The 27,909-nt window shown below is 38.7% G+C and overlaps 1 protein-coding gene across 2 annotated transcripts in view; it reads right to left on the bottom strand.

Annotated features, from left to right (window-relative positions):
- Positions 1-26,534, bottom strand: part of edil3a (EGF-like repeats and discoidin I-like domains 3a) — a 104,642-nt gene extending 78,108 nt beyond the window's left edge. Inside the window, exons 1-2 of one of the 2 annotated variants that reach the window (XM_020594556.1) lie at positions 26,169-26,534; positions 957-986 (exon numbers count right to left, since the gene is read on the bottom strand). In XM_020594556.1, the coding sequence (XP_020450212.1) occupies positions 957-986; positions 26,169-26,232 (94 nt within the window). In that variant the 5' untranslated portion in view covers positions 26,233-26,534. The remainder of the gene's footprint in view (positions 1-956; positions 987-26,168) is intronic. The other variant, XM_020594557.1, reaches the window with a different exon arrangement.
- Positions 26,535-27,909: the final 1,375 nt, after the last annotated feature.

The raw sequence follows: 27,909 nt of genomic DNA, 5'->3' as shown, positions 1-27,909 counted from the left end.
TTGTTTTAACCCATTTGACCCCAAATAAACCAGCAGAGATTAATATTAATGAGAGAAACATAGACAAATACAATTAGATGACGAGGATGCACTTAGAACTGGGAGGTTTGTATTCAGTTGTGGTACTTCCCCAGGATGTGAAGTGACATTTTAATTACATCAATGATGAAGATTAATCAGGTTCTTGTTTACTGTTGTCCTCTGTGGTCTTTCTTTCGTAATAAAACTCTCATTACATCAGGTCTTCTAATAATGAGAAGAGGTGCTTCTGAATACCAAATATGGTCTCTAAGGAAGGTGATTTTAAAAAGAACTATGATAATCTTCATCTTTACTTTTCAACCTATTACATGCAAACACTAAGAGCAGAACAAACCACGCTGACTGCACTCCACAGGGACTGGATGCACTGTACATTCAGAGTGATGCTAATGGCATGCATTTAAGGATGTAATGCACTGCACCCTAGATAAAGGAGAGTGAGGTTCTGAGATATGCAAAATTATATAGATGCTACACTTACAGTAAGTTCATACATTATAGAGTCAACACTCACACAAACTAGGAATGATTTTCAAAGACAGTCCTAGAACGATGCTAAGTTTCAGTCGTGATAAAAAGCAATCAGTGTACTGAAATGGATTGTGAGGGTCTGAAAACAATTTCAAAACTCTGTAACAGGCAAAGACAAGATAATTCTCTCACACTATTAGAAGACATTGTAATAGGACTACCCGATGATTTGAACTACCAAATGATATAACTGTGAGTGCTACTGACCAGGCATGTTCAGTGAGTCAATACAGGAATTAGAGCCAGCGGTAATGAAAAAACAAACATGCTTGGCCAAGATTTAGAAACTGAAAGTGCTCTCTGTCTCTCTCCGTCTCTTCCATCAAACAGACACACACACACACGAAGGGGAAATCATGTTACCAAGCATAAAAATTTCCCACCTGCTGAAGTTGGTTCCTCACCATCTGCTGCTGTTGAGAAACACAGGAAGAAAAAGAGAGAGGAGGGGAAGACAGAAAAAATATATTAGCTTTATTACAACTATGTCACAGTATTCAGTGCTGCAGCTGCATTTAACACTACTTATTGAACTGTATAATTAACCACACTGTGCACTACCATATGTGTAATAACATTTGACATGTAATCCAAAGCAGCATACAGTATAAAGCCAGGTGTAACTGCTACTGTACCTGTAGGGTACAACATCCAGCCAACAGAAATATGCCACCATGAAAGGTAACTCGGCACTGTGTCAGAGCCCATCCCCATTTATTCGCTGTGTTCTGGTCAGTGGCCTTTGACTAATATGTGCTCATCATTCTGGACCAGCATAGGACTAACCCCTGTGGCATACATGACTCGCTTGCTGCATCCATGACTCCCAAGCCCAAGTCTAGCTCTGTGGCTGAGATGTGGCCTGTCTACCATCATTACCACAACCCTCTATCTCTATCATCACTCATAAAACTGCTCCGAAAAGTGTGCCAGAAAGATGGCTGCAGATGCAGAAGCAGAATGCCAAAGGCATCAAATGCATAGGGTGACAAATACTATTGACATTATTGTTGGGGATGATCAGAAATATTACAGCATGAACCAAGTCATTTGGAACAGGTCACTAGACTGATGGATGGATGCATCATGGATCGATTGACATACAAGGCTTGAATGTACTGGGATTTGGTGCTCTACAGGCCACATTAAATATGCATGTCTGTTATTTCCCAGTAGCTAATTATACAGCCTACCAATGAGCATGCTTGCTTAATTAAAGTATGATTCAATGTCATTTACGTTTTCATCCACAGTGTTGAATACTAATTGGGTATTAGCATATGAAGAGGGTTAAGGCCACATAGATCATGAGGAAGACAGCGAGAGAGTTATGATGCCAGCATTTTGTGCCTGTAAATGCATCCAAATCCATCTTCAAACTAATCAAGTCCCATTTCCAATCATAACAGAAAACCATTCAGAGTGCATGTTTCTCCTTAGTCTTCTGTCAGCCTGCATTCCCTGTAGTGCCTTTGGATGTGAAAATAAAATCACTTTACAAAAACCTCTCAAAGGGTTTTAACAGCTTTTAGATTGCGAATCCAATTTCATGTGGCACCTTATTTCTGGGATCTGTATTTACTATGTTGTTCTCTATTATTGAAAGACAAGTCGAACTGAATGATTTGACAAAACTTAGGACAACACCAGAACATAGGATTTCAGCTCAGACAACATCCATGAATCTTTGCTCAGCAGCTCCAAAACAGAAGGGAAAATGATTCACTTAGACGCTGTTGTGATAAACAGAATTTAAAAAGCAAACCACAACCTTTAACGCTGCTTTAAATGTGAGAGAAAGCTTAAATTGAAGTCGCAAGGAGTCAAAGCCAAGCACTTCCCCAACCTCTCATCTGTCTAGCAGCAGAAGCTCGCCTCCTTTGTGTCTTCACACGGGCCAATGTAATCCCAAAACCAAGCGCATTCCACGGTTCGCCTAGTGCAGTTTTCTTTTCTCGCCTCTGTTACCATAGGGGTCAAGACACACGCAAGCCCACAGACATACTCTGTATATAGTGTACACACACAATTACACACTCACAAAGAAGAAATGTGTATGCCTCTGTGTGCAGACAGCTATTTACACCCACACACAAATTCACATGCTGAGAAAATAAGGATTCATAAAACTTTTTTGTTTGTTTGTTTCCGAGTATTGAATCATAAGGTAAAACTTATGTCTTCAGTTGGTGCCTAGATGAGTTAAAAAAAAAAGAAAAACATGCCAGTTGCATCAAATGGCTTATCGCTCATGGAAATTGATAGTCTTGATTATATATTATTGTCTGACAAGAGAAAATGTATCCTCTATTTAATTATATAAATAATAGATAGATAAGAGAATGAGCAATGTGCTTGGGTTTACTGAAATAATGAAATTGGAAACTTGTAACTACTCAACCTGTCACAAGTATTGGATAAGAACTGGCTAAATCTCACAAATATTTAATGTGTACAGTAGCAGGAGAGTCAGAGGTGTTAGAGACTGTCCTCATTAAAAAAAACGTGCTAATTGTTTGTTCAAACCCTGAAATGACTGATGTTTCCTGACAAATGACCTTTAGCAGTCATATTTACTGTTCTAAGTATAAAAAGTAGAAATAATGTAACATTGCTAAAGCAAATCAGGATGTGTGGTTGGGTTAACAAGCCGACACATGTGAGCACAGTTGATAATCCATCTGGAACCAACAATCAGCACTGGCTTCTCTTAACCATGACGATGTTTTTCTAACCTGAGCCAAGTAGTTTCATCTGCTGGAGCAGTACGAGTAATTTTGGAAGACAGTGACAGGTGATCCATTTTGCTCTTAATGTATGAGGATGTTTGATTTTTTTTTTTTTTAGTTTTTAAGTTTTGTTGCAGTCAAAGTCTGAAAGTGGATCTTTGTAAGGTGCTCTGTTTTCATGTAGCAATGCCCAGTTTAGTTAAATTTAGTAATGTAAGTATACAGAAAGAATGCAAAGAGGATACAATTTATTTATTTATGTATGTAAATATTCTGGTGCAAATGCTTTACTATTATGTTGCCACAAAAGAAGAACAAAATGTGGATATTAAGACCAGGAAAGTAGGCTAGTGGTACTGGGCTGGTATGCCAGTAATGGGAAAGGAAATATATATATATATATATTTTAGTCAGACCCTGGCAACATGACTTACAACAACTGTGTTATATTTATTTCTTGAAATTGAAATATTTCTATTCATAAACTCCTGAAAATTTAGCATATGTTTCAATGTCCACCCATATAAAAGTTGTAATCAAAGTTAAACCAGTGTATCTCTTTCAGCAGTGGGGCTATGAAAAGATATATGAAGCAGACATGATTTACCACTTTTAGAATGGTTCGACATAAACACTAACATTAAGCAGTTCAGTTTTATGTCCACCAAGCCCCCTCCACACATCTGAGCAGTGAGCACGCATAACATCAAACAACGTAAGTTATTCTTCTCCATTTAGCAACGTGGCTGCTATGCTAACCATCAAGCTTTATTTCAAATGAAAGTGTTACATGGGGATACTACAGCCATGTTTTTTTGTAGTTAACAGCAGCTGTCAGGATGGTAAGACTGCCATTCTTCTGGTTATAGTCCAAACATTATTAAGACAAATAGATAGATACAGTGACAGGCAGTCACAGAAATTACATACAGTAACATACTGTTCCATTTTGTACAAGAAGTACTTGACTTGACACATGAATACAGGTTGAGACTATGGTAATAAATTTGTAAAACATGGAAGGTTTAGGAGAAGACTTCTTTAAATGGCCCCTCCTCCTTCCCAGGAGAAGGTCCTCTCTGTTGCACGATAAGCCTCCATCCTTGGATATATTGGTTTAATCTGACTGACAGCCAGGAGCCAGTAATAAGTATCCATAATCTAAATGGGAACCAGGCAGCCTGTCCAGCACTGGGATGATAGGACCTCAAGGTGTTCTGTGAAGATAGACGGGTTGGTGCACAGGACAAGTACAAACCCATACAAAACACATCTGTATTACACACACATATACTGTGGAGAGGAGGATACACAGTTCAGTCTGGATTGGTCTGAAGAGTAACAACCGTTTTACATGAACACCCTCACACCCATCACACCCGAGCACAGTAAAAATTAAATAAAATTAGAAAAAATGTAAATTCATATATATATATTTATATATAAATAGATACATAGATAGATAGATAGAGTACATACAATATATTTCTAAAGAGCTTAAAAAAGTTTGCAACAAGAGAATAAAAAAGTTTGCAACCCCATCCTATTAAGCAAAAACTGTAAATTAATATATGAATATCAATATGTATATAAACTGGTTTATTTAATCAATTTTACAGTGTTGAGTAAAGGACCTTGTTGGTGAAGTTTAGGTCACACAAGCTACACTGTTCGCTGGTCATAGTTCTAGTATGGAAAGTAGGTGAAAATGTTTGAAATGGCTTGTTGCAGCAGCGAACACTCCCAACTGAAGGAGAGGAAATTAAGAAGAAATTGCTGAATATTCCTACAGTCTCAGGTCCTACAGCAATTTGTTTAAAAGAAATATATATTACTATTGTGAAATGCCCAGATAGGACTGTGTTATTTAGGACAATTTTATCTATTTGTAAACTCAGCTGAATGGCATTTTTTGCTCACTTTTTATGTTAGTTTTGTACATTGTCAGTTTGATAATTTCTTACAAAGTAGCTTAAACTACTTTTTCTAAGTAGCTTAACTTTACTAAACTACATTTCTCTCTAGAGTAGCTTTGTTGTATTTTCACTTCTTTCCGTGTGAAGTAACTGTTAGTTTGCAAAGCTACATGTTCAGAGTAGTTTCCCCAACACTGACTAGCAGCTTATAACAAGGCCCAGAAACACCTCTACTGTAGTTACAGTAGCTCATGCTGATCAGCAGGGCACAGATCATAGCCAGTGATCCAGGACTGATCTGCTCTGCCAAGTTTCTGATATCAACTAGAATTTTATTATAAGTACAAAAATGAGACCTACCCCCGATAAAGCGTAACGACATGTCCCATAGTGTGCTGTAACGTGTCTGAGTGAATGGCAAGATTTCAGGTAACTACCAAGGATTTGGAGATTTACAGAGTAGATGGTAGGTGTCATATATTTTTTTTATGAGATAACAAGACTTCACTTGAAGTGAATGGGAGTGTGAAATGCAATTGGATCACCTCTGATAAACCATGTGATCACAGTTTCACAAGTTAACAAACACAGAAATCGAACCAAAGAAGGTGAGAGAGAGGGAGAGGAAAGGATAGAAGGAGAGAAAACCCCAAACACAAGAGAAACCCACAGCGCTATACTGTAAGTCCTCCTGTGAGTTCAGCACATAACATTAAGGACCTGAGAATGGTACAGTATGTGGGCCAAATCTGTAGAATAAATAATCAGTGAATACAAAAAGTAAACAAAAACATACCTGAAAGACATTCTGTGTAAGTGCTTCATCGTGTGGTTGTATTAAGATTTTTTTCTTAATTGTAACAAGTGAAAGCTTAACCCCGCTTAATATCTCGGCAACTGAAAGTGCCCTAGCAAATAATGTGAGTGATTTTGCTGACAGTGAAAACAGACAACAACATGTCTACTTTTCTCAGCATCACCTGCTGAGCTGACAAAAGGTTTGGAGGACAAAGGTTTTATAGGGTACCTATTTCCTTCCTAAAATACATAACATTTAATGTAATGCAGTAAATAAATCCTGGAAGGTTTTGAGTGGGACAAGGTTGTATGAAACGTTTAATGCACTTTTTTGTGTTGCTGCTTAGCAGTGACATTTACCCTATAACACCATAAGGCTTTAATGATAAAGATGAAAGCATTGTATTGATGCATCGACATTTGTCTGGGCGAGAGGTCAACACAGCGTTTGTAATTATGATAGCGGTCCATTACACAGGCGTGGGAGCCGCCATCTATTCATAAAGTGTTATGTTGTGCTTGATGCCGCTGATTAGTGGATGTTGAAAGGCTGTGGAGGAACTTTACTGTCATTTTTAGTTATTTACAAGAACAGCTTTTTTTGAGGATCATACGGTGGTGTACGTTGTACGCATAGTTGTCTGGTACATTTGCATATGAACACATTCAGTAAAATGTTTTTTTTTTTAGATGTACTCAACTATATTACTGCAACAAAGTCAGTATCACAGACATTTCAGAAAGAAAGATTATTGATGTTTTTTCTGTTGAAGAGGATATATTTCTTTTATTAATGAGTTGTTTGCAGACAAAATATCCAAATACATTACAGTGCATTTAAAATTTTTTACTCTATAGTTACAAGCAGTTAAAAAAAAAAAGCTCCCTCTGATATGATGGCTGTTTAAAGCTTATCAGGCTTATCTTCACTTGGCGCATGACAAAGTCAAAAACAATCCGGGTAATGGAACGTATTCCCATTTAGCGGTGCAGCATCAAGAGTGACAGTTGGCTGTCACTGCTAATGCTGGCAGCCCAGACACCACTCGCTGGGGCTGACAAATCCTGTTTGTGTCTGTCAAATGTCTCTTGCTATTAATCTAAAGCAGTGAAAACTTTTGTTGGGAGTTTTCATGTTTCTTTCCAGTATTTGGCAGTGAGCGTGAGATATGAGCTGCTTTAATCAGGATACAGTAATATGGAAACAATCTATAACATAACCACACAAACCTGCTTAATATGCCACAGGACTGCAGTTAATTAGTGCATGAATCAAGTCACAGTTTAAAATGCTCCATGTGTTTTCAGCCATAAATGAACAGTATTAATTATGATAATTAACTCGCCAGCCAGTCAGAGAATAGGAATTATAAAAATTGGTACAGACTGCTTGAAGTGGTAATTGTAGGTGAAAGTGTTCATTAATATAAGTGACACTCACTAAGTTTTAAAGTCACTCATAATGTACTACATGGTCTGAATATTTGGAAAGCAGACTGGAGTGGTGAATGTGTGAGAACAGTTACAGAACTCAATCCAACGGGAAAGAAATACCATCAGCATCTGTATAACGTCTTCCTTTGCTTTTTCTCACACAAAATAGAATAAATGTCTAAAGTGGTTTGCTGCAAATGAGGACTTAGTTAGCTGCACTCTGATCCATATGGCAATCTGCATACATGTGCTGCATTAGCAGCACAGATATCACCTCTGCTCATACCCCCTACCCACACACATGCACAGACACTGTCTCTCTCCAGCCCCCAGCAGATGCTCACTGCACATCTATCTCCCACATAACATCACCCTGAAAGTGTTTGTTCTATCATAGCAGTGCTTATTAACATTAAATCATCTTGCTGTGGAGTGGGTGGCTAACTGTGAAATGACTCACAAGCACAATACCAACAATAATTAGGTAGGCACTGTTGATGTTCTTCCAGCTAATGACATGGAAATGCAGTAGCATATCCCTTTATTTCAAGTGAGGAGGTAGACACCATTTTTCTGTAAGTAAATAATACACCTATTGTTCCACTTTTCTGTAAGCGGAGCAGAGTGAAGTCCTCCATTAAAAGGTAGCTGCTTGATATGTGGTTTAGCAAGAGAAAAATACACCACACCTCAGAATAAGATCAAGAATTTTTTCATAACATCTGCCTTCTAGGAAACCTTTACATGCAATTTCAACTTCTCCTGAACACATAAGCATAGAAGAAAGTGAGAAAGACCTGTGAAAAACAGGTCTACACACAGTGATGCAAATTTCTAGGAACACTGTTTAATACAATGTTTAATATTTTTGCTTTAGATCTGCATTTCCTAATGCAGTGGTGAGGGCACCGCCAAAACATTTTTAATACAATATTTAAACAGTCTATACTGGAGGAAATGTTAATTTGTCTGTTTCTTTAGTGCTGTAAACAGCAAATACAGCCTTATTCTTTTTTCAGCATGCAGTAAATAAACAAACTAACAAAAAGAAAACAGAATCCTTTCTTTTCATGAAAAATGCATTTGCCAATTGTAATATATTATTGTACATAATATACAGTATGGCCCTAACATTTATCTCTGTTATTAACAGGTCTTTTGGGCAATATTTATTGGCATGTACTGTACTAGTTTCAGCCAATAAGTTAATCTAAAAGACTCTAGCAGTACATTCACTCTGAGCCTTTGCCATCAAACATTTTTACATTATTCAAAACAGTAATTATTGAGATGTGGTCTACATTTGTGCTGTTGTCATGATTCATCCTATTCATCAGGGCTAAAACAAAGTCGTGACCTTGGAGTCAAGTGTGCCACAGTCAAATGAAAGAAACCATAAAACTGTTTCAAATCCAAAATATTACAGAGTAATACTGTAAGTGACTGGTTGTGAAGCGTCTATTCAGTCGAACAGAACACAAATTGCTATTCGAAGCACAATACAAAAAGAAAGAAAAGAAAAAACAAACACTGGCTCAGACCATCTACAGGGAAGCATTTTCTTAATGTGGTCAATACAGAGTGCAGGCATATCCAAGACCTTATTTATACTGTTTTTGACATGGAATCAATATGTTTTTTTTTTTAAGTCTGCTCCTCACCGTCAGTGCCCAAAAGCAAGTGTCAGCAAATATACGTTCTCAATAGCTCCATGGACAGGATTGATTGTCCAAACTCTATAGGAGCTTACCTCCAAAATACAGAAGCAGACACTTTTTACCAGTAACAACAGAGAATACGTGATCCCAGATGCTGCTGACTGAAGTTGGGTGCAAATGATATTTGATAGGTTCCTCAGGCATCACATGGAAAACTGAAACATGTGTCACCCAGAGCCAGTCTGACAAAAAACACTATTCATTTACTGAATAATTATTCATCCAGAAATAATTCCAAAGTTAATAACCGTGCTCTGTTTAATGAGCAACGACCAGATGTCTTGGCAAAAAAGCTGATATGCATGGCAGTGCATGTGCCTTTTCATCAGGTACAGCGGTTGCTGTTTCTAAGCCTTGTGTTTGCCTTTTGTTTTTGCTTTGTGTCCTACTGTGCTGCAAAAATGATTTTATGAAATTAAGATGTTTAAAAAGCCACATGCCTTAAATGTCTTAAACCTGTCACTTTACTCAGATTAGGATTTAAAACTGCCAAATTCCAGATCATCTCTTTAGAGTTTGGGGAGGGTCAAAGAAACTGCTATCATTTGCTGCACTGAATGTTTTGTGTATCATGTACAGTATTAAAAAAATTAAAAACCCATATAAACATTTAAGGCCATTATTACTATGATTACAAAAAAGTTATCAGCTTTTGTCACAACATTTGTATGAACATTTAGATCAAACCCCCAGTTTCTCTGTTTTTGTTTTTTGTGACTTTGAAAGTAGCAAATAAACCAATGAAAAACAGTAGCTATATAGTGAGAAGGTAGGCAGTTAAGGAAGAATGTTTATTTGTTTGAACAGTGTATTAAGATGAATAATGCCAATAATACAACAATGCTGAGAGGACCAGTGGAAGAGGGAGGTAGAGAAGATGAAAGGGAAGAAAGAAGAGGCAGCAAAAGCCACAGAGTAAGAGACGGACTGCAGCTTTCTCCCTGAACAGTTCACACCAAAATGAAATGCTTCTTTCGCTCTCATCTATGTAGGTCACACTGTGACTTTATCACCTGTAAACACATGTGGCATTACACCAAACTTTTAGTCAAACATGCTCTATGCTATCATAGCCTTTGGATGCACTTAACGCAAACACCTACCAGAGCTGCCATCTGTTTTCGAGGATTTATAATTGTTTCAAAAAATATTCAGACCCCTTCACTTTTTTCACTATGTTGTTGTAGATTTCATTTTAAATTGATAAAATTGGCATTTCACTTAATCAAAATGAAAACATGAAATGTTTGCACATTTATGACAAATGAAAAACTCATTCATTGTCAGGTCCGCTCGGCGCGACCTGCCTCTCTTCCGCCTTTCTCTCCTCTGCTCTCTCAATCCTGCGGGATCTGCACCTCAGCTGTGTTGCTTTCAGTAATTAGCGACTCATTTGTCGGTGCGCACAGCTGGGGTGCATCTCGATGATTACCTTCTTCCTTATTTATACCTCTGGTAGATGCTCCGTCGTCGCCGGAGCATTAACTTAACTTAACATACCTAATTTGCATACCCCGTAACTGACCTTTAGTCGTGGTATGTGGCACGTCGTTTGACTTCCACGCTGACAGTCCCTGTGCTGTGGATCCCTTTGTATGTTTTTGTCCATTAGGTTAGCTAGACGTTAATTTTTGATATGCACGCTGGGCTGCTGATTTCTTTTTCGTTCACCAGTCCTCCTGGTTCATTTGTTTTTTCACCTGTCCGTCCTCATCCTCAATCTCCTGTTTTTTGCCATTAGCCTGTCTTCTCCCCTGGCCGTCCTCTGTTCTCCGTATTTGCTCAGCCCTGGTTGTATGTGTTCCTCGACTCTGTTCCTTTTTGTGATCCCCACCATAAAACCACCTTTTTTACTAGCACCTGGGTCAGCAATCTTGTGTCCTACCTCAGTTTCACCTCACCCTCCCGGTGAGGGGGACTAAACCATAACATTCATTCATTCATTCATTCATTCATTCATTCATTCATATTCTATACCTCTCAGTCCAAAACAGGGTTGCGGGGGAGGGCTGGAGCCAATCCCAGCCAGCAATTGGGCGAAGGCAGGGTGTATCCTGGACAGGCCGCCAGTCCATCGCAGGGCCCAAATGAAAAACTGAAATTCCTTATTTACAAAAGCTCTCAGATCATTAATTCAGAACCTTTTAGTTGCAAACTCCAAGAAGGTTGTAATGTCATCAAGTCCAGCAGGTTCCCTCATCTCTACAGAGTCTGCAGGTGTGTTAGAGTGACTTAACACCTCCCTGGTTGTCTCAACCATCTTCCATTTCACAGTTACCGAGGCTACTGTGATCCTTGAAACACTCAGCGTTTTAGAAACATTTGTGGTCTGGGCATGAAGTTGAACAATAAGATTATAGCACAGAAGTTCAAAAAGAAACTATATTTTGTGTTGTTCTGACACAACCTGTGGTGAACTAAATACACATCACACATACTATATATTCATAGTATAATATATTTATTTAAGTTGAAAAGAGAATAGCTGAAATCAGTCCACACCAAGTGATCTCTTTTTCCATTTTGTACCTTATTGTTCACCAAATGACAAAGAATTCAAACTTGAAAGGGTAAACTGAATCTTTGTCTCTTTCCCAAGTGTGTAACTGAAGTGTGATTTGTTCACATCAAAGAAGAGAAAAAAAACCGTGACTCATTCCACTGTATGCCACATTGTTAGTGTAGAAAAGGAGGAGGGATGAAACTCTCACTTCTCCTAATTGGATGTAATAGCTGGAGGGAATAAGCTCGCTTTAGCCTCGGGGAGGGGAAAGTGAAAAGAGAGAGAAGATATTTAGAGAGGGCTTAAAATGCTAAACATCCATGGAAGAGTAGAACGACAGACCGTGGAGTTCTAGTAAGATGAACACGTACACAGCCATCTGTTCAAAAACAGCTCTATAAAGGATAGTGCACCAAAAAGAAAAGGAAAAAGAAAGAAACACGCAGGAATGTGGAGTAGAACTAAAAGAGGAGAGTGGCAGAGGAGAGAGTGATCTGAAAAGGAGCGCACCAAATGATGAAATAGGCAATGAAAGCAGCAAGCATGCTGGCCTCAGGTTTTTGGGAGGACCTGCTTCAGAGAGAAGAGATCTCTAAGATGAGAGAAACCAGGTGAAGTTACTCATTTGCTGAGGGCAGTCCTTTAAACTTTCACCCTCAGTTAGTTATACTGCTGAGGCTGAATGGGCCAGTTTTAGTATTTAGAGGTCCGACCAGTGATTTCTTCATTTCAAACAGGGCTTGGTCAGAGCAGCATTTATAACAGGAACATTTCAGACTAAATTCAGTTACTTTGTCATTTCAACTTTGACATGCAAGTTTCAGCAGCTGCAAATGGTCTTGACAGTGCTTTTCTTTTGATCAGTGAGTCCAAAATGAAATGAAGTAAAATTGTAGCTTTGTAAAAGTATTCATTTTTAAAGCCTGAAATGCTAGGAGCATAAAGAGCTCCTCAGAAGAGATTTGGTACAGCCTGAAGTCAACTGTGGCACACAAGTGGATGGCAAAAATATGTTCCTTTGCCAGTTACCATAGCATATCACAATGACAGGGTTATGTGGCACATAAAACCACAATGTGCTGACTTTAGACTTCAGCTTTTGCATGGATTCAGTCTGACATACCTGTTAATTAGTGAGTTTTAGAAAGTGGTCGTAGACAGATTTTTGTTGCCTTTGGACACAGCCAAAAGCCATTTCTGGTCTTCATATTAAACTAAGCTCACCAGCTGCTGGCAGTGGTATATTTGCTTTACAGACATGAGTGTTAGTGATCTTCTCATCTAACTCTTAGCAAGAAAGCGATTAAGCATATTTTCCCAGAAGGTCAGACTATTTCATCAACTTACTTCCAGTTAGCAACAGAAACTGTAAATAGTCCCAATGTCATTAAGCTTCCAGCACCACCTATTTGGTCTGGATACATTTTGCCACTTTCTTTCATATTGCACTAAAAATAAAAAAGGCTTTTACACACAAATCAGCACAGCGGTTTTAACACAGACTGATATGACCATTACAGAACACATATTGTATGTAATGTTATTTGTTATTTTGAAACTTAATCTTTTTATTCTGTCAGTGGACATGAGACAAACTTTAGTTTCGACTCCATTACCACTCCCATCACCGTACACTATAATGTAAGCTGTGGGCAAGATTAACCAAAACCTACAGCAGTTATGGCCCAGAATCAGCAGCCATAATCAGTACGGTGTGGCTGAGGTTTGGTCACTCTGAGGTTAGAGACTTCATCCATAGTAATCGTCACCTCAAAGACTTGCACACACAAAGTTCTCTCTTTCGAGTCCTTGTCATAAAAACAACTCTTCAAACAGAAGACTCAGTGGAGTGGGGATCTTTCTTCTTAGTCAGGGGTATACTACATTCTTATGTCTGGGTAAGCCTGAACCACTTTCTCTGAGAAATGCTTTTAATCGTTTAAGACCACCTCCGCTGTTCCGCTAACTTCATACTGGGAGTAAACAAAATTTACTTTTCAGACAGGCGGCCTGTGCTGCGATACACTCCCAGAGGAGTCCTAAATTCCAGATAAGACCATCCAGGCTACAGTGCATGGTGTGGTTAAGACCTACACTGTGCTCAGAGAAAGAAAAAAGAGAGCTGTTGAAGGGAGGGGTTAAATTAAAACAACAAAAAAAATGCTCAACTAGCTTCTTAGTTTTCTTTAGTGAAAGGTCTCTATCCCTGTTAGAAATAAGCTGGTCTCACATTCTACCCTTTATTGTACTCATTACTGTGCATCCGGCCTCATCCAACTTTAAGGCCTGCAGATGTGCGCAGAGGGCTTTCATCTGAGGATAAGATCGATACCTCTCCTCATCACGGGCCAGGGGCAGCAATAATGCACTCAGTCCAGGGTCTGAAGGTTTCGCAGGATGTTTCAGCAACATGGGACTAAGGACTCTGGCTTTCTTGAGGTTAAACCATTACTCATGTACTGAATATCTAGGGACTCATTATGGAATTAAAAAAAGTGAGATGGTTCCAAAACTATGTGACATTGTAGATGCATGGATGTAATGATATTGAAATTTATATCCAGGATTATGTTAACTCAAAAACAGTGATTAAAATGGACAACGTGCTACAGTAGCATGCCATCATTAATTTCCAAAAAAACACAATCAGATGCAGCAGCAGCACTTCATAAAAAGGGTTATATACAGGGTTAATTATTCACTGCCTGCATCATGCCCCGTTCCTGAATGCCTAAGTCATCTAGCAGTTAAAAAATTGGATTTGGTAACCTTTAACACCAAACCTCCACAGGGCGAAGCAGTTGGTCCAGCACAAAACACTGTACCTCAGCATTTTTCCCATATAACATCCTCCCATCACACTGCAGGCTCAGGCAAATATACTGTCATCACTGACCACAAAGCCAAGTCCTGCCATAAGTTAGCTAACCTTTGACCATCCTCAGGTGGTCACATTCTAAAACGATTTATTTTATGTGATGGCCTCGGTAGGTAACTGATAAAAATTGTTCGGGGGGCAAGTTAACTGCTGGGACAGTATTTCTTTTAGGTTTACTATCCCCTCAGGCCTAAAGCACAAAGTAGTCTGATTGAAGATGGTTTTGACAATACAAATTTTCTTGTACGGTTACGTATGTGATGCAAGCTTATAATGTCTGGCGGGAATAGTGAATAGTGTTGTATGCTTCTCATAATAATAAAATAACTAAAATAAAAACTATATAATATGATCAGACACTCATGTCAATCCTGTTTTTAAATAGCTGTAACAAAATAAAATAGTGTCTGAACCCTGACTGGCACTGAAATACAGTATAAAATCAAGACTCTATGATAAATTGTGTTAATTAATATCATTCATAATTCAGGTTCTTACTAATTAAGAGCCAACAAAGCATAATTTGGTTTCATAAACATTTTACGGAATTCATAATATTATTTTTTTCAATAATGTGATTACATGGTAATGTGACTAGTTAACGCAGTGAGATTCAATGTTAATGGTTGCAGTTACCAGATTATAGCTGTGATGTCTACAGAAATGTGCCTTTTATTTTTAGTATTATAAAATATTTTGCAGTATAACACAAGGCAGACTTGTCATCATAATGTAGGTGACGTGTACATGTCAGTGCACAGATTTCGAACAGTTTATAGCCTAAATAATGGGCACATGCTCAAATTCACACAAATGTTTCTGGTATACATCCTCCTGTTTATGACAGTGTTTGTGCTTTCTTCCACTGACAAGCATTGTTGGGTCAAAAACCTGTTGTGAAATTGTGTATGCCCTGGTAAAAATAGCTATCCCACTAGCTGATTTTGTTAGAAAACACACACTTGAAGTCTGAAGGGAGTATTTCCTGTGGAGTGGAGTACGCTACGATTGACAGCTCCTTCCTCCTAACATCCACTGGGCAGCTGATGCTTCAGCTTGTGGCTCAGTTCTGTTTCCCTTTTCTCTGCCCCCACCCCCTTGTTGCTCTGAACACTTACAGACGCCCTAGTTTGCACGAGCCTGGCTAGCCTCATTACAAACCTATCTTTTGTACCTGTTTTCCCAGACAAGTTCTCCCACAGTCATGCTTTTATCCCTGAAGAAGCATAAAAAGATTCATCAAACATGTATACAGACGTAGAGCTCAAATCTCATCTGAATCTTCACAGGAACCACAAAAGAGGAAGGTGTCTGTGATGGAAGGCGCCACTGCAGATTAACAGGCGAGGAAAGAAAAATGGGCAAAGGGAAAACGCATGTGAGTTGAAAACTGTATCGTTAATTCACAGGACTAATGCATATTAAACACTGCACAAGGGCCTTTCTGTGACCCTGTTCATTAAATGTTTACCTCATTAGCTCTCTTGTTGTCATGATGTTTTCCAAGTGGCATTTTTGATGAAGAGGAAATATGCCACACAATACACTCTGTGAACAACCCTCCAATTCAGACATCACAAAGGACGCATTAGTACGGCAAATTCGGATGCTTGGTCTTTTTGCTGTGCTCTGGCGAGTGAGTGTATGAGACAGAGAGACGCAAATAGCTTCATAAATTTTACAATCCAGGAAAATCATTTCATTAAATATTTACAGATTTTTAGTTTCTTGATCAAGTATATTAAAGGAAACATTTGCGGAAAATACACTTGTTCATGTTCTCGCCAAGAGTTGCAGAAGGATATCAATACAGTAGCTGGACTCAGCAGCTGGGTAGCTTAGAATAGACACTGGAAACAGGGAAACATGTGAATGTAACAAAATCTGTCTCTGAAGGTCAACAATTATCAAGTTATATTGTTTGTTTAAGTCGTACAACTTCATTAAATACTCCTGCACACAACTACCTATAAAATGGCTAATTGTTTTTATGCTTCAGTACCAATAAAACAAATGAGATGTAAGCTAAGTTAATGGCCTATTGGCTTCAGCCACACACTGAGCCGACATATGAGAATGGTATTGATCACATTTTATTCTGTGAATTTCTCCAACATGTCAAACTATTTCTTCTCCTCTGAATATTATCTACCACACAACATTTAAAATACTTCATCACAGCTTTATCACAACTACAATCCCAGTTAATTTATTGTGACAGTAACCTTTACACTTAAACACCTCACCATTTCTTTGTGTTTCACTACACAACAGGTCTTTCACATGTCACCATTGTCTGATTAAGATTAAACAGGCCATTTAAAATGTGAAACTGCATGTGATTTTTCATCACAACACTACAGTATATGCATGTTAAGAACACTAAGAAGTGGTTTCAAAATATCTTCTGATCCTTGTTGCACTCATACTTCACACCCGCTGGCCTAAGCTGTGCATTGTGTGCACTGAAAAGGGCAGACAAATTGAATTTTTTTCATCCTCCTTGCCCCTTGGTCAGTGAATTTCATGTAGCAGAAGAGACTTCAAGAACCTCACTGTTGAGCAAGACAAGGCTTAGTGTACTGCAGCTTTATCAGAGATGATGTACAGTCGTCTGAATATCAACATATTATCCTGCAGCTACTGTACTTCTCAATGGTTGTTTTGTGCATCTTTAAATAAACCGATCTCTTCAGTTATGGAAGCAGAGGAATGCAAATAAACCCTCACAGACCTACACACACACACACACACACACACATTGGAAATGAAGAACGGATGTGAACACAAACATAGAGAAGCATGTATTTGCAAGATACGTTCCATGTTTCAAACATGTTACAAATTCAGTGATACGGTGAATTCAAAACCAGTAGTTTTATTAATAACATCAAGCCAAATCTTCACCCTGCTGCAGCAGCCACCTAACGACCACGGTTTGATGTGTTAGCGTTATAACTTCTAGAGTTTCTGTGCGAGAGAAAAGCAGACAAAACGAGAGAGGGTAAGATATCCCACAAAGATTCCTCTTCAATGAACTGAACCAGGTTAAAAATACACTGAGTTTAATTTTTTATCTTCTTCAACTGCTAATTTAACTCTTCAGAGCTTCAACACTATATAGAGTGGGCAATTTCTAAGCACAGTGTTCACAATGTACTTTAGTATGTTTTTACTTGGAGCACACACACTCACAACAGCTGAGGCAGGTTAGAAAGATCATCATACTGATAAATATTTCATAAACCTCAAACAGTGGAGAAAAATATAGAGAGCATGCTGAACTGCCTTCTTGAAGAAAAATAAGCATGGCAATCTTGAGCATGGTGAATGACATCAGTGCAAACAGTTTGGCTGTGCAACATGGAAGATGATCCTAAATAAGAAATGTGGGAAACTGATGAAATGGGTGAATCTCCCACTTTATGCAGATGCTAGGATCATCGGCAAGGACTTTAATGACACAAAGAAAGACTGGTGCATGGGGATATGCAATGCAACCCCACCCACAGCAAACTTTTGTGTGTCTGTTATCACTGCTGTGTCTGCTTTTTCTTGGCTTTAATGTCCACTGAGAAGACTCTTTCAGGGAAGCCAGACCAACCAAAGCAGTTTTAAATAGTTAATCAATGTGCACCAAGAGACTTTATTATCTTTTAATATAGCAATATTATAGGATCTTATTAGCTTATAAGTTCCTTTTTCATAACAAACCCTTCATCCTATTATTTTAACTGATGTCCCCGTAAATAAACAGTGACATAACCTACACACACAAGTGTCTACAGCAACAATCAACTTGGCCTTGGTTTTATTATTGAACTAAAACCAAAAATTAGTAGCAGAAAAACACTGGCATTAAGATGGGTTCAACCTATTCCTGTCAGGGAGTCAGGGAGACTAGTAATCATGCTGATCTTTGTCACTCACTGTTTTTCTGTTCATCTGAAACTAGTAACAGCTTCAGACCTAGAGGCACTTGATTGCACATTTTTCAGTTTATGAGAGGGCCAGTTGGCATATGGCTGCCTTTACACCCCTAAAGAAGAGAATGAACATATTCTAATCATCAGTGTCGTACCTGTACCTAACAGTTACGAGAACGGTGCAACTTGCAGCCCTTACTCTTGTTATAGAAGGCAAATGGACTATGACTTTGCTAATGGGCTTTACTTTGAAGTTTAAATGTGAGTGATTGCTGTTCACTGAACTTCACATTAAAGGGGATTTCATCCTGGCTCTCACTCTCACTCCCCTATACTACACACCCCAAGGGTAAGCTAAAACATCTGGATGGATGATATTCCACTTTAAATGATTGTACTTCACTTCATGGATGGTCCTTCTGAAAGGTAAATGGCAATAGATCAGGGTGGTTTGTTCATATCTGAGTCAAAGCAGAAGCTTTCAGTTGAAATTTGGCATATGCAGATTAATAAGATAAAAGAACATAACAAAACCGTGTTTTTACCATTTCATTTAACAGTGACTGTTCTCAATTAATCACTCAGCAAACTCTCCCTTGCTGGCATTCATTACAACTTAGTATACAAGCAAGCTCGGTGACATGATAAACAAAGGGATGCTGTTTTGTTGGTGGCAAATGAGTGAAGTCTTAGCGCACATCCGCCCTATGTAAAAGAGCTGGAATTGCTGATTAGACTTGGTGCGATGGAATGCGCAAACACACATATACACATACTATATACTCACTGACATAATCAAACATAAGTTGTATACTACTGAGCTGATGAGCCTGGGAAGGATGTGAAATGCACAAACAAACCTCAAATAAAGCCAGTATCTACTACACAATGCCAGAGTGAGAGAGGAAAAATAAAGAGATACTCAGAATGACAGCAGGATGGACAGGGAATAGTAAAAATGGATGACATGTAATAAAGTTTTAGAGTTGAACATTACTGACGTTTTAATTGATTTGGACTAACGTGTATCTCTTCTGCACCATCATTTACAGTACAGTATTTACTGACGTTTTAATTGATTTGGACTAATGTGCATCTCTTCGGCACCATCATTTACAGTACAGTATGCAAAAGATGAAAAGGGTTAATGATTAAATCAACCTTTATAACCCTGGTGTGTAGACTCTTAGATGCAGATTCGTGAGTTACATATGTCTCTAAAATAGCAACAAGTAGCCTGCATCTCCTTAACGCTTGTTGAAAGTAAGAACTTAAGCCACCTGCACCCATGTGACCATATGAATAAGGAGATGCTTATTGAAAATGCAGTGGTATTCCAGAGCCCAGTGAAGAGACTTTATTAGACCAAAGCAAAGCTCATTGTTTTAACTCTCCAATATTACTTTGACTAAAGTAGGCTTATCATCGGTCTGCAACAACTAAAGCATGCTTGTTCCATACATACAAGTAAAGATGTTGCAAGTGCTGGGTTTAGTGGAAAAATTTACCATAACATCTCCAGCCATTGCAAGCCTACTATGCAGCTGGATGGCCAACACACACCAGATAATGCTATAAAACTGAAAGCATTGCACACACTTTGTTAAAAAAGAGTCTTTAAGAAATGGAAAACTATATAAATTACAAGCACACACTCAAACACTAAACATAAAAGAGGCTTTATATCTTCACAGAGAGCAGCTATTACTTTGCAACAGTGAATCAGGAGCTCGCTTTTTGTGTACAGATAAAACATTCAAACATGCAGAAATCTATGTCTCATTCATCCAGCCATGTTATAACAGTAAACTGACCGTCCTCACACTTTGGTCTCACAACAAAGCTTAAACAAGCAAAAACTGCCCACAATTCCTCAGACTGTGCAGTTCCACACTTAATAAAAGTTTATTTATTCTGCTTATTGATTTGCTGTGGAAAGGTTGTCTCTTGCACTCATGGCCAACACTAGTAATGAATGGCTGACGCTGTTCTGACAGCTCCCTGACAAGATGGGAAGGCCAGAGGGCTCAGTAGCCACTCCCACTACAATACAAAAATTGTGCCCGGTTCATGTAAGGAATGCAATGAAAACTCACCCTGATGCTTGTCAGTGAGTTTTATATTGCTGCCTCCCAACGCCCTCCCTACACACTCAAATATGTACTAGCTGTCTGGTGATATCTTAACAGGCTGACTCGCTTTCCGTCAGAACAGCCAGGTGTTAAAAAAAAAAAATCAGACAAGCAAGAGAGATTATTTTATACAGTAATTACGTTGCCTATTGTTGGCACTGATTGCCAGCTTTGACTTGGACTCCTTCTGTCTGAAATGAACACAGCTACCAGGTTCACACTTAGGGTGTCAAAGTTGCACTCTTCATAGTTAAATTGTAATAAAAATAAAATGAGAAGTTGTCAACCACAGAACTCATATGCAGGCATACTAATTTATAAAAAAGACAGAAAGCTAGATTTCTCACACAGACATCAGATGTTTCTCCATCAAACCGCTGCGTTTTATTTTGAATCCCAAAAGAAGTAATTAGGCTTCTGCTAAATAATTATACTGTGTAAGTTAACAAGTACAAAGACTGATGAAATGTGTGCATTCCCATTTCATGTTCCAGTAAAAGAAACAAAGTGAGGACTACAGGAAGCAGCTTTGGGAATGATGCCAATCTATGATTCTCTAGACTGTATCAGATTAAGAGCTCCAGCCTTATTCAAGTTAAAGGAACATGTACAACACGTTTGATGATGGATGGTACAGATTATTATCTAATGTTTTTACTTATGCAAAGCAAAATGCACCCTTACCACCTTGGATATTATTACTTTGCAAAAACCAGAAGCTATATAAAATAAACTGTAGCCAAATGCGGCTTAGTGCAACAAGCACTGCAGTGCTGATGCATTAATTAACAGTAAACACTAATTTGTTTGTATGTGAAATTATTCAATGTAATGAGTATTTACTCTGACCCCTACATTAAACTGTAGCATGCACTGTGATAGATGCATATAATTATATCGCATAACAATATTAAAAAAGTTATAGTAATTTGAGAAGAGTTTCAGACATATTCCCCAGGTGTAGCCAGAAGCAAATATGAGTAAATAAAAATGTGCTGTTCATCTTACCAGTTGATTAACAGTATAATGAATTTCAAAGGCTGCTGTTCATAAACTGATCAAACCATAAACTGTTTATACTGCAATCTACAATATGTATGATATTAGAACAACTTAAATGCTCTTACTGCATTATACAGTATGTGTTTAAACAACAACTGACTTTGGGTTAAATGTGTTCTCTGGATGGCTTTGGATGGCTTTTCCCATTAAATCATATTTAATTTTATAAGAAATGAGTTAAGAAAGTAGTGAGCCACAGCAAACTCATGAACGATCCCAAAGAATATGTTACAAGACATCACATAACTTCATTATCTGTGAATTTTTTGCCATACGTGCACCGTGGGCCTGCTCGTGCCTGCAAAAGTTGAGTCATTAATCGTGACCCAGTGGGATTACTTAAAACCAGCATGTGGTCTTATGAAGGTTGAAACTATGAAAGGATGGGCTGCTGCATGTTGTTAGATACAAAAAGATGAAAGTACACTCACCATGAGGTGATGCTACAAATGCAGCATTCATACAATCTTTTTATTGTTTTAGAGGCTCCTTTCTTTCTTTTGTCCCTAGCACAGTCATAGAATGTCATTGCTTAATTAAGCTATAGCCTCTATAGATTTACATGCTGCTTTTAGTAAACAACAAATCTTTATTATGTCTAGGAATTTCAGAATCAATGGATCCAGAGAGTGATTTAAGGATTAGGGAAGATTTTATCTGAAAAGTAGCTTTTTTGCACGGCTGATTATTTTCTGTGTGATGTTTAAAGACTGTTCCATTTCACTCTGTAGTGTATAAATCAAGAGTTGATGAGTCTGAAGTCACCTTAGAAAACTAGAACTGGGCCTAAAGCACAGGACATCGCCAACGCCAATATGTTAGGTGAGTGACAAGTGATTACTGAATTACATGAGAGAAAAACAGATATAAAGTCATAATAAACTACAGTTGTTTTGTTTCTATCTAATGAGTGTGTGATAGCTCAAACTACTTATTGTACCACTGTGCCGTCAGCCTCACCTCAGGGCAATACTCAAGTTCTTTGGTAAGCACTACCTCACGGTGTGTCCTTGCAACCAATAACCGTCCCTCAAGTGCCCTCCCAGTAACTCAAGCATGAAATCTAGGCAGGACAACGGAGACCTGACTACAGCAAAGATAAAGAGCGCTGTATCCATTAACTTGTCAGTAGAGGAGACAAATGAACTCTCCTTCAAATATTAATAGGATAAAGTAGCTTCTGCAGTGACAATGAATAGAAGAATCAACTTCTGCAAACACAAAACAAAACAAAACAAAAACTAAATATAAAGACAGACGCTAATGTCACTACAGCAGCAGGACAGGATTAGTGAAGAGACTGATTCTTATGCTCCGAATCCCGTGTTGCATTTCCCTTTGTGTGAACTCCTTTGGTTATCATGGCTGCTGATCTGACAGAGGTTTGACCTCTCCCCGCAGATTGAGGACTGTGCCATTTAAAACCAGAGTGAAGGGCACTTGGTAGGTTGTAAGTCTTTGTTATTAAAAGTCATCTGTACATCAATCACAGCCTTCACTGGCCAAGAAGAACATCACTTGCAAAAGCTTTCTTCTGCTCTGAGGCAAACAATTGACTTCAAATAATTTAATATAAAATAAACCAAGGGCAACTCAGCAGTTACTTAGTCATATATATTCATGTTATGTATATCTCCAAGGGTAAGAAATTGGGTGTATTAGACTTTTATTGAAAAGGCCACTACTAGGGTTCAAACAAACAATGACTGTATTTTCATTATTGATAAAGCTGCTGATTATTTGTCGATGTCAGAAAACAGTGAAGGATGCCCAAAGATAACGTATTCATACATTAACATATTTGAGTCCAAAACCCAATATACTGAGTTTCGAGTTATGACAAAGAATATTAGCAAATCAGCATAGTTTTATCCAGTGAACATTGGGAATATTTGCTTTAGAAAATGATATGATTAATCAACTAGCGAAACTGTTGCTGATTCATTTTCTGTCATTAAACTAATTAAATACCTAATTGTTGCAGCTCCAACCTGCGGTAATTTGTTGATAAATCTGGGGTTATATATCTGCAGTGATATGTATACACATAATGTACCCAAAGAAAACTCAAAATTCTAAATTTTAATTCAGATTTAAATTTTAAAACAGCATCTTAGGTGTTCCATGGCCACATGATATCCCAAACAGCATTAAGATTTATCCAGGCAACATTTGCATCCCCCACATTTCCTTCTAGGGCCGTTGTTTATCCAAATGTACCAGATGCCATCCCTGCCTGCAAGGAAGTAGCCTTCTGTCGCCATTCCCTCAAGTTTTAAACCAACGCATTTACAGTCTGTGAACATTATAAGCAGCTGATCGAGCCAATCTAAACCTAGAACCATTCTAGAGTTCGCCATGTTTCTACACCAGTGCACTGTGTTTGACAAACTTCTTTTACTGTTAAGCGAGTGAAATTTTCAAGCAAAATGAACAGTGAGCAACAGTATGAATGCTAATCATGATTCACCAATAGCAGACAAGCACACTGCCTCTCCAGATGGCTGTCCATTTGGCTAAAAGGTTCTAATTACACAGCAATTATAACAAGACTGAGAGTAAAATTAAGATGCATAAAATTAATTAAATCTGACTCTCTAAATAAGCACAAAAGCATCTTATATTTCCACACAGAGGCCCGCTGTTGTAATCATGTGCTTTTGTCCAGCCAGACAGTCCAGAGACCCAAACAATGTGTGAATGCAGCACCAGTAACCAACCAGAGGAAGTGATGTATTGCACACTGACTTGGAACAATGCAGCATGTCTTACCTGAGGGTGAATGTTTCTACCCCATCAATTTGTTTCAGTAGACAGACGCGCCCTCTGACATGCTCAATAGAGTGTTTGTTAGTAGCTGTCTCTGAAGACACTTGCTGCCTTTGAGCAATGAGAAAAGCTAAGTGGGACGTACATTTGTAGATTACAAGAAGATTTCTAATCATCACAACACGTTCTTTTTGTTTGAATGTTTTTTTTTTCAGTCTGTCTCGTGATGTTTTATTTTTTCCAAACATCCCAGAGTCAGTGTGATGAAGCAGATGCATTGCTGTAATAGCTGCCTGGGTGACCATATGGTTATAAGGATGCTCACACACAGATCAAATATTGCTAGCACCTTCCATGTACCTCCCTCTCCTTCTGAAATGACCTCCTTGCTATGGATGAAGTTACAGCTGTGCTCACTTTGGAAACAGATGGACAAACATCCCTTTACAATACCACAAATCTAACTTGGATATGATTAATTGAGAGAGCAGCTCTGAGTATATTTTTAACTCACAGAGCTTTGAAACAAGTCAACCCATGGCACCACAGCTCCCTGTTTCCTCTGCATTCATTATGCCAGCCTACCGGGGAGTATTATTTCTTGAAACGACTGACTCTGAGTTGACACTGCAAGGCTTAGAGGGCCTTAGAAAGTCTGCTTCAAGCACACCCCTTGTGTAGAGACTGAGGTCTGTCTGACATGTGTGACTCCTGAGGCAAGCATGCTGCTAAATGAACAGAGACCAGCAGGACGGCATGACCCAGTTCTATGAGTGCTACACTGGTTTCTTTACACAAAAACCACAGGTACTGTTGTGCAATGTTCATGAAAAATATACAGCTCTTAAAAGATTAAATATTCTTATGACCAAACAACTGGAAGGGCAAAGGATGGGAAATGATTTGAATGCTGATCCAGTGGGTCAGGTGAATCTATAGCCATCTCATCTCTATATAAAGCAGTCTGGCAGTTTTTGTAAGACTCTAAATTAGATTTTCTATGCACAGATGACCTTCTCCTGATGTCATCCTAGTCAAAAATGGTACTGCGATGCAACTAATACAGGAGGCTCTCTAGAATATCTCCCCTAGTGATAGCATCTGGATCTGTCTAAGGTTCCGGAGAAAAATCTCTCCATTTATCATTTTCTTAATTCATTTATTAAGCGAGAAAAAGTGACGTTGCCGTTGTCTTGATCGACCGGGGCCATACCAGGACGCACAGCTTCTTTTGATCCAGTGGAAGCTTCACGGGAGCGAAGCAAACAGCTGAAGATGAGCAGTGCTGAGGGCGCACAAAATACCGGAGCAGAGCACCTTTTACATTAAAATGTGCGCGCCTGATGCACGGACTGATTTGGCCCCTTGTCATTGAGAAATTACGCACAGATAAAACATGTAATCATTTGTTTAATCGAGTCGAACAAGTGTCCTTTAAACACAAGTAAACCAGTTAACAAACGAGTTGTGCACAGATTAAAAGCGTTAGTTTTCTGTTGCAAAAGGGTGCTGACAGGCTGCTCCTGTTCCGCAAACAATACAGGCTCTCCCCAGACGCACGATTTTTGCTCAGCTATCCATGCGTTTAAATACTGTATCCACTTGATCACTGTCAACATGTGAAGATGCGCCAATCTCTAATGTTCAGTTTGTGGTACTCCTACGCCAAAGGGCTACTCGTGTGAAATGTTTTGACAACGACACTGACAGCCAGTCACTTTTCTACTCACCTTTCACACGCTGCGGGACAGCGGCGCTCAAACACAGGGCGATGGAAAGGAGCAGCGGTCCCATCCTCTCTCACAATAAACAGCTCTGACTTCCAAGGTTACGAAGAGGTGGTAAGAAAAGAATCACGGAGCAATAGCCAAAAGTTCTCCCTCCTTCGCTCTCGCTGAGCTGCAGGAGTGCCCTTTGAGCTGTTGATATATGTCCTCTCAGGTAAAGTCCTCCTCTGTGATAAAGTCGGCGCCTGGATAATCTGGTTGTGGGGAAACAAGTGCAGTGTGTCTGTCGGGTCCCCCTCTGCTGCCGCCTTCCCCGCTCCTACCGCAATGGTGCGATGTAGTGGAGAGAGCGACGTGCGCGTTCAGTGCTCCCGGACAACACCTGTCAAGTGTCCCGGATTAAGAAAAGTCTTCCGGTCCAGATTTCCAGAAGAAAACACGGCAATTAATACATTTTAATTCCAAGTCACATTTAATTCAGCAAAAAAGTTATTTATTAGCTTCGACTTATGTTACATTTTTGGGGTACTATTTTCTTATTTTTTCCAGTGCTTAAATTGCAACGTCATGGCTGTGAAGGCTATTGTAGGATTATGCTTTCACTTATTATCTACAAATTCCATAATTTAACTGTTCTCTTTTCAAAGTAGACTACAAATTTCAACATGAATCTTTTGAAACTGCAGTATAATCATGCAACTCTCAGTTAGATTGTATCAATTGGCACAGCTTCCAGTCTCTTTGGATACAAGCTTCCCAGTATAAATCGACTGGTGGTGCAGTCACACCAGAATCAGTCTTTCGAAGTTTATTTGGTGTTTTCCAGACTAAACCTACAGAATATAGCATAGGCATTTGACACAGTTTAACAGTCCACAATTTTCTGAATGCATTCTTTCTTTGTGCAGTTATAGGCTCAAACAAGAACATAAACAAATGTTATTTCCTGATTGAGAAGTCAGTTCAACTCAAGTTCAGTCAGATTGAACTATGCAGTGAAGCAACAGAGTTGGGTCAATTTGTGACCTGATGTGTTTCGCATTGTTCCACATAGAAATTAATGGGGTATATATTTTTGTTCTGCCTGCAGCTTAAGTAACTACTGGTGGAGACAACTCTACTCTACACCACTCCTTGTTCTCCTGAAGAGCATTTCCGTAAACACTTCCAAGCTGGGACTTTAAACTGTGTCCAGTCAGCCACTTCAGGTTTTCCATAACCTCTATTTTCACTGGACATGGTTACTTATGGATATTCATTGATCATTTTAGCAGTGTCAAACACCTTTTCTTTGAAATCCTGAATCAACATCCCTACCTCAAAGAACAGGCAAATTTGTGATGTCATTAGGGTCTTAGCTCAAATATGAGTTACTTAATAACAGAAGTTATGAACAACATTTATAAACACATTTCTTTGTGAGCTGTAGGTCATCTGTGGACATCTTGTATAGATTATCTCAGTGTTTCTCAAATTATGCCCCAGAAAATGTTTGGGAACCACTAGATCATCCCATCATAATATCCTAACATTAAAGCTCTGAAATACAGTGTACTGGCATGCAAGTTACTTTTGCTTTCAAGCATTTAAAGGCAAGGTTTCTGTTTTACATGCTTATGATTCCAAATGATAATAGCAGACAATTTCATGACCTAGACCTTGATTTTCCTCTTTAGTTGAAAAGTCAATTGAGCTCCATCCATTCAGATACAATGGACAAGACACTGGTGAAACTGTATACGTG

The sequence above is a fragment of the Monopterus albus genome, unplaced genomic scaffold (genome assembly GCF_001952655.1).
Source record: "Monopterus albus unplaced genomic scaffold, M_albus_1.0 scaffold23.1, whole genome shotgun sequence".
Lineage (NCBI taxonomy): Eukaryota > Metazoa > Chordata > Actinopteri > Synbranchiformes > Synbranchidae > Monopterus > Monopterus albus.
This window is presented reverse-complemented; position numbering and strand designations above follow the sequence as displayed.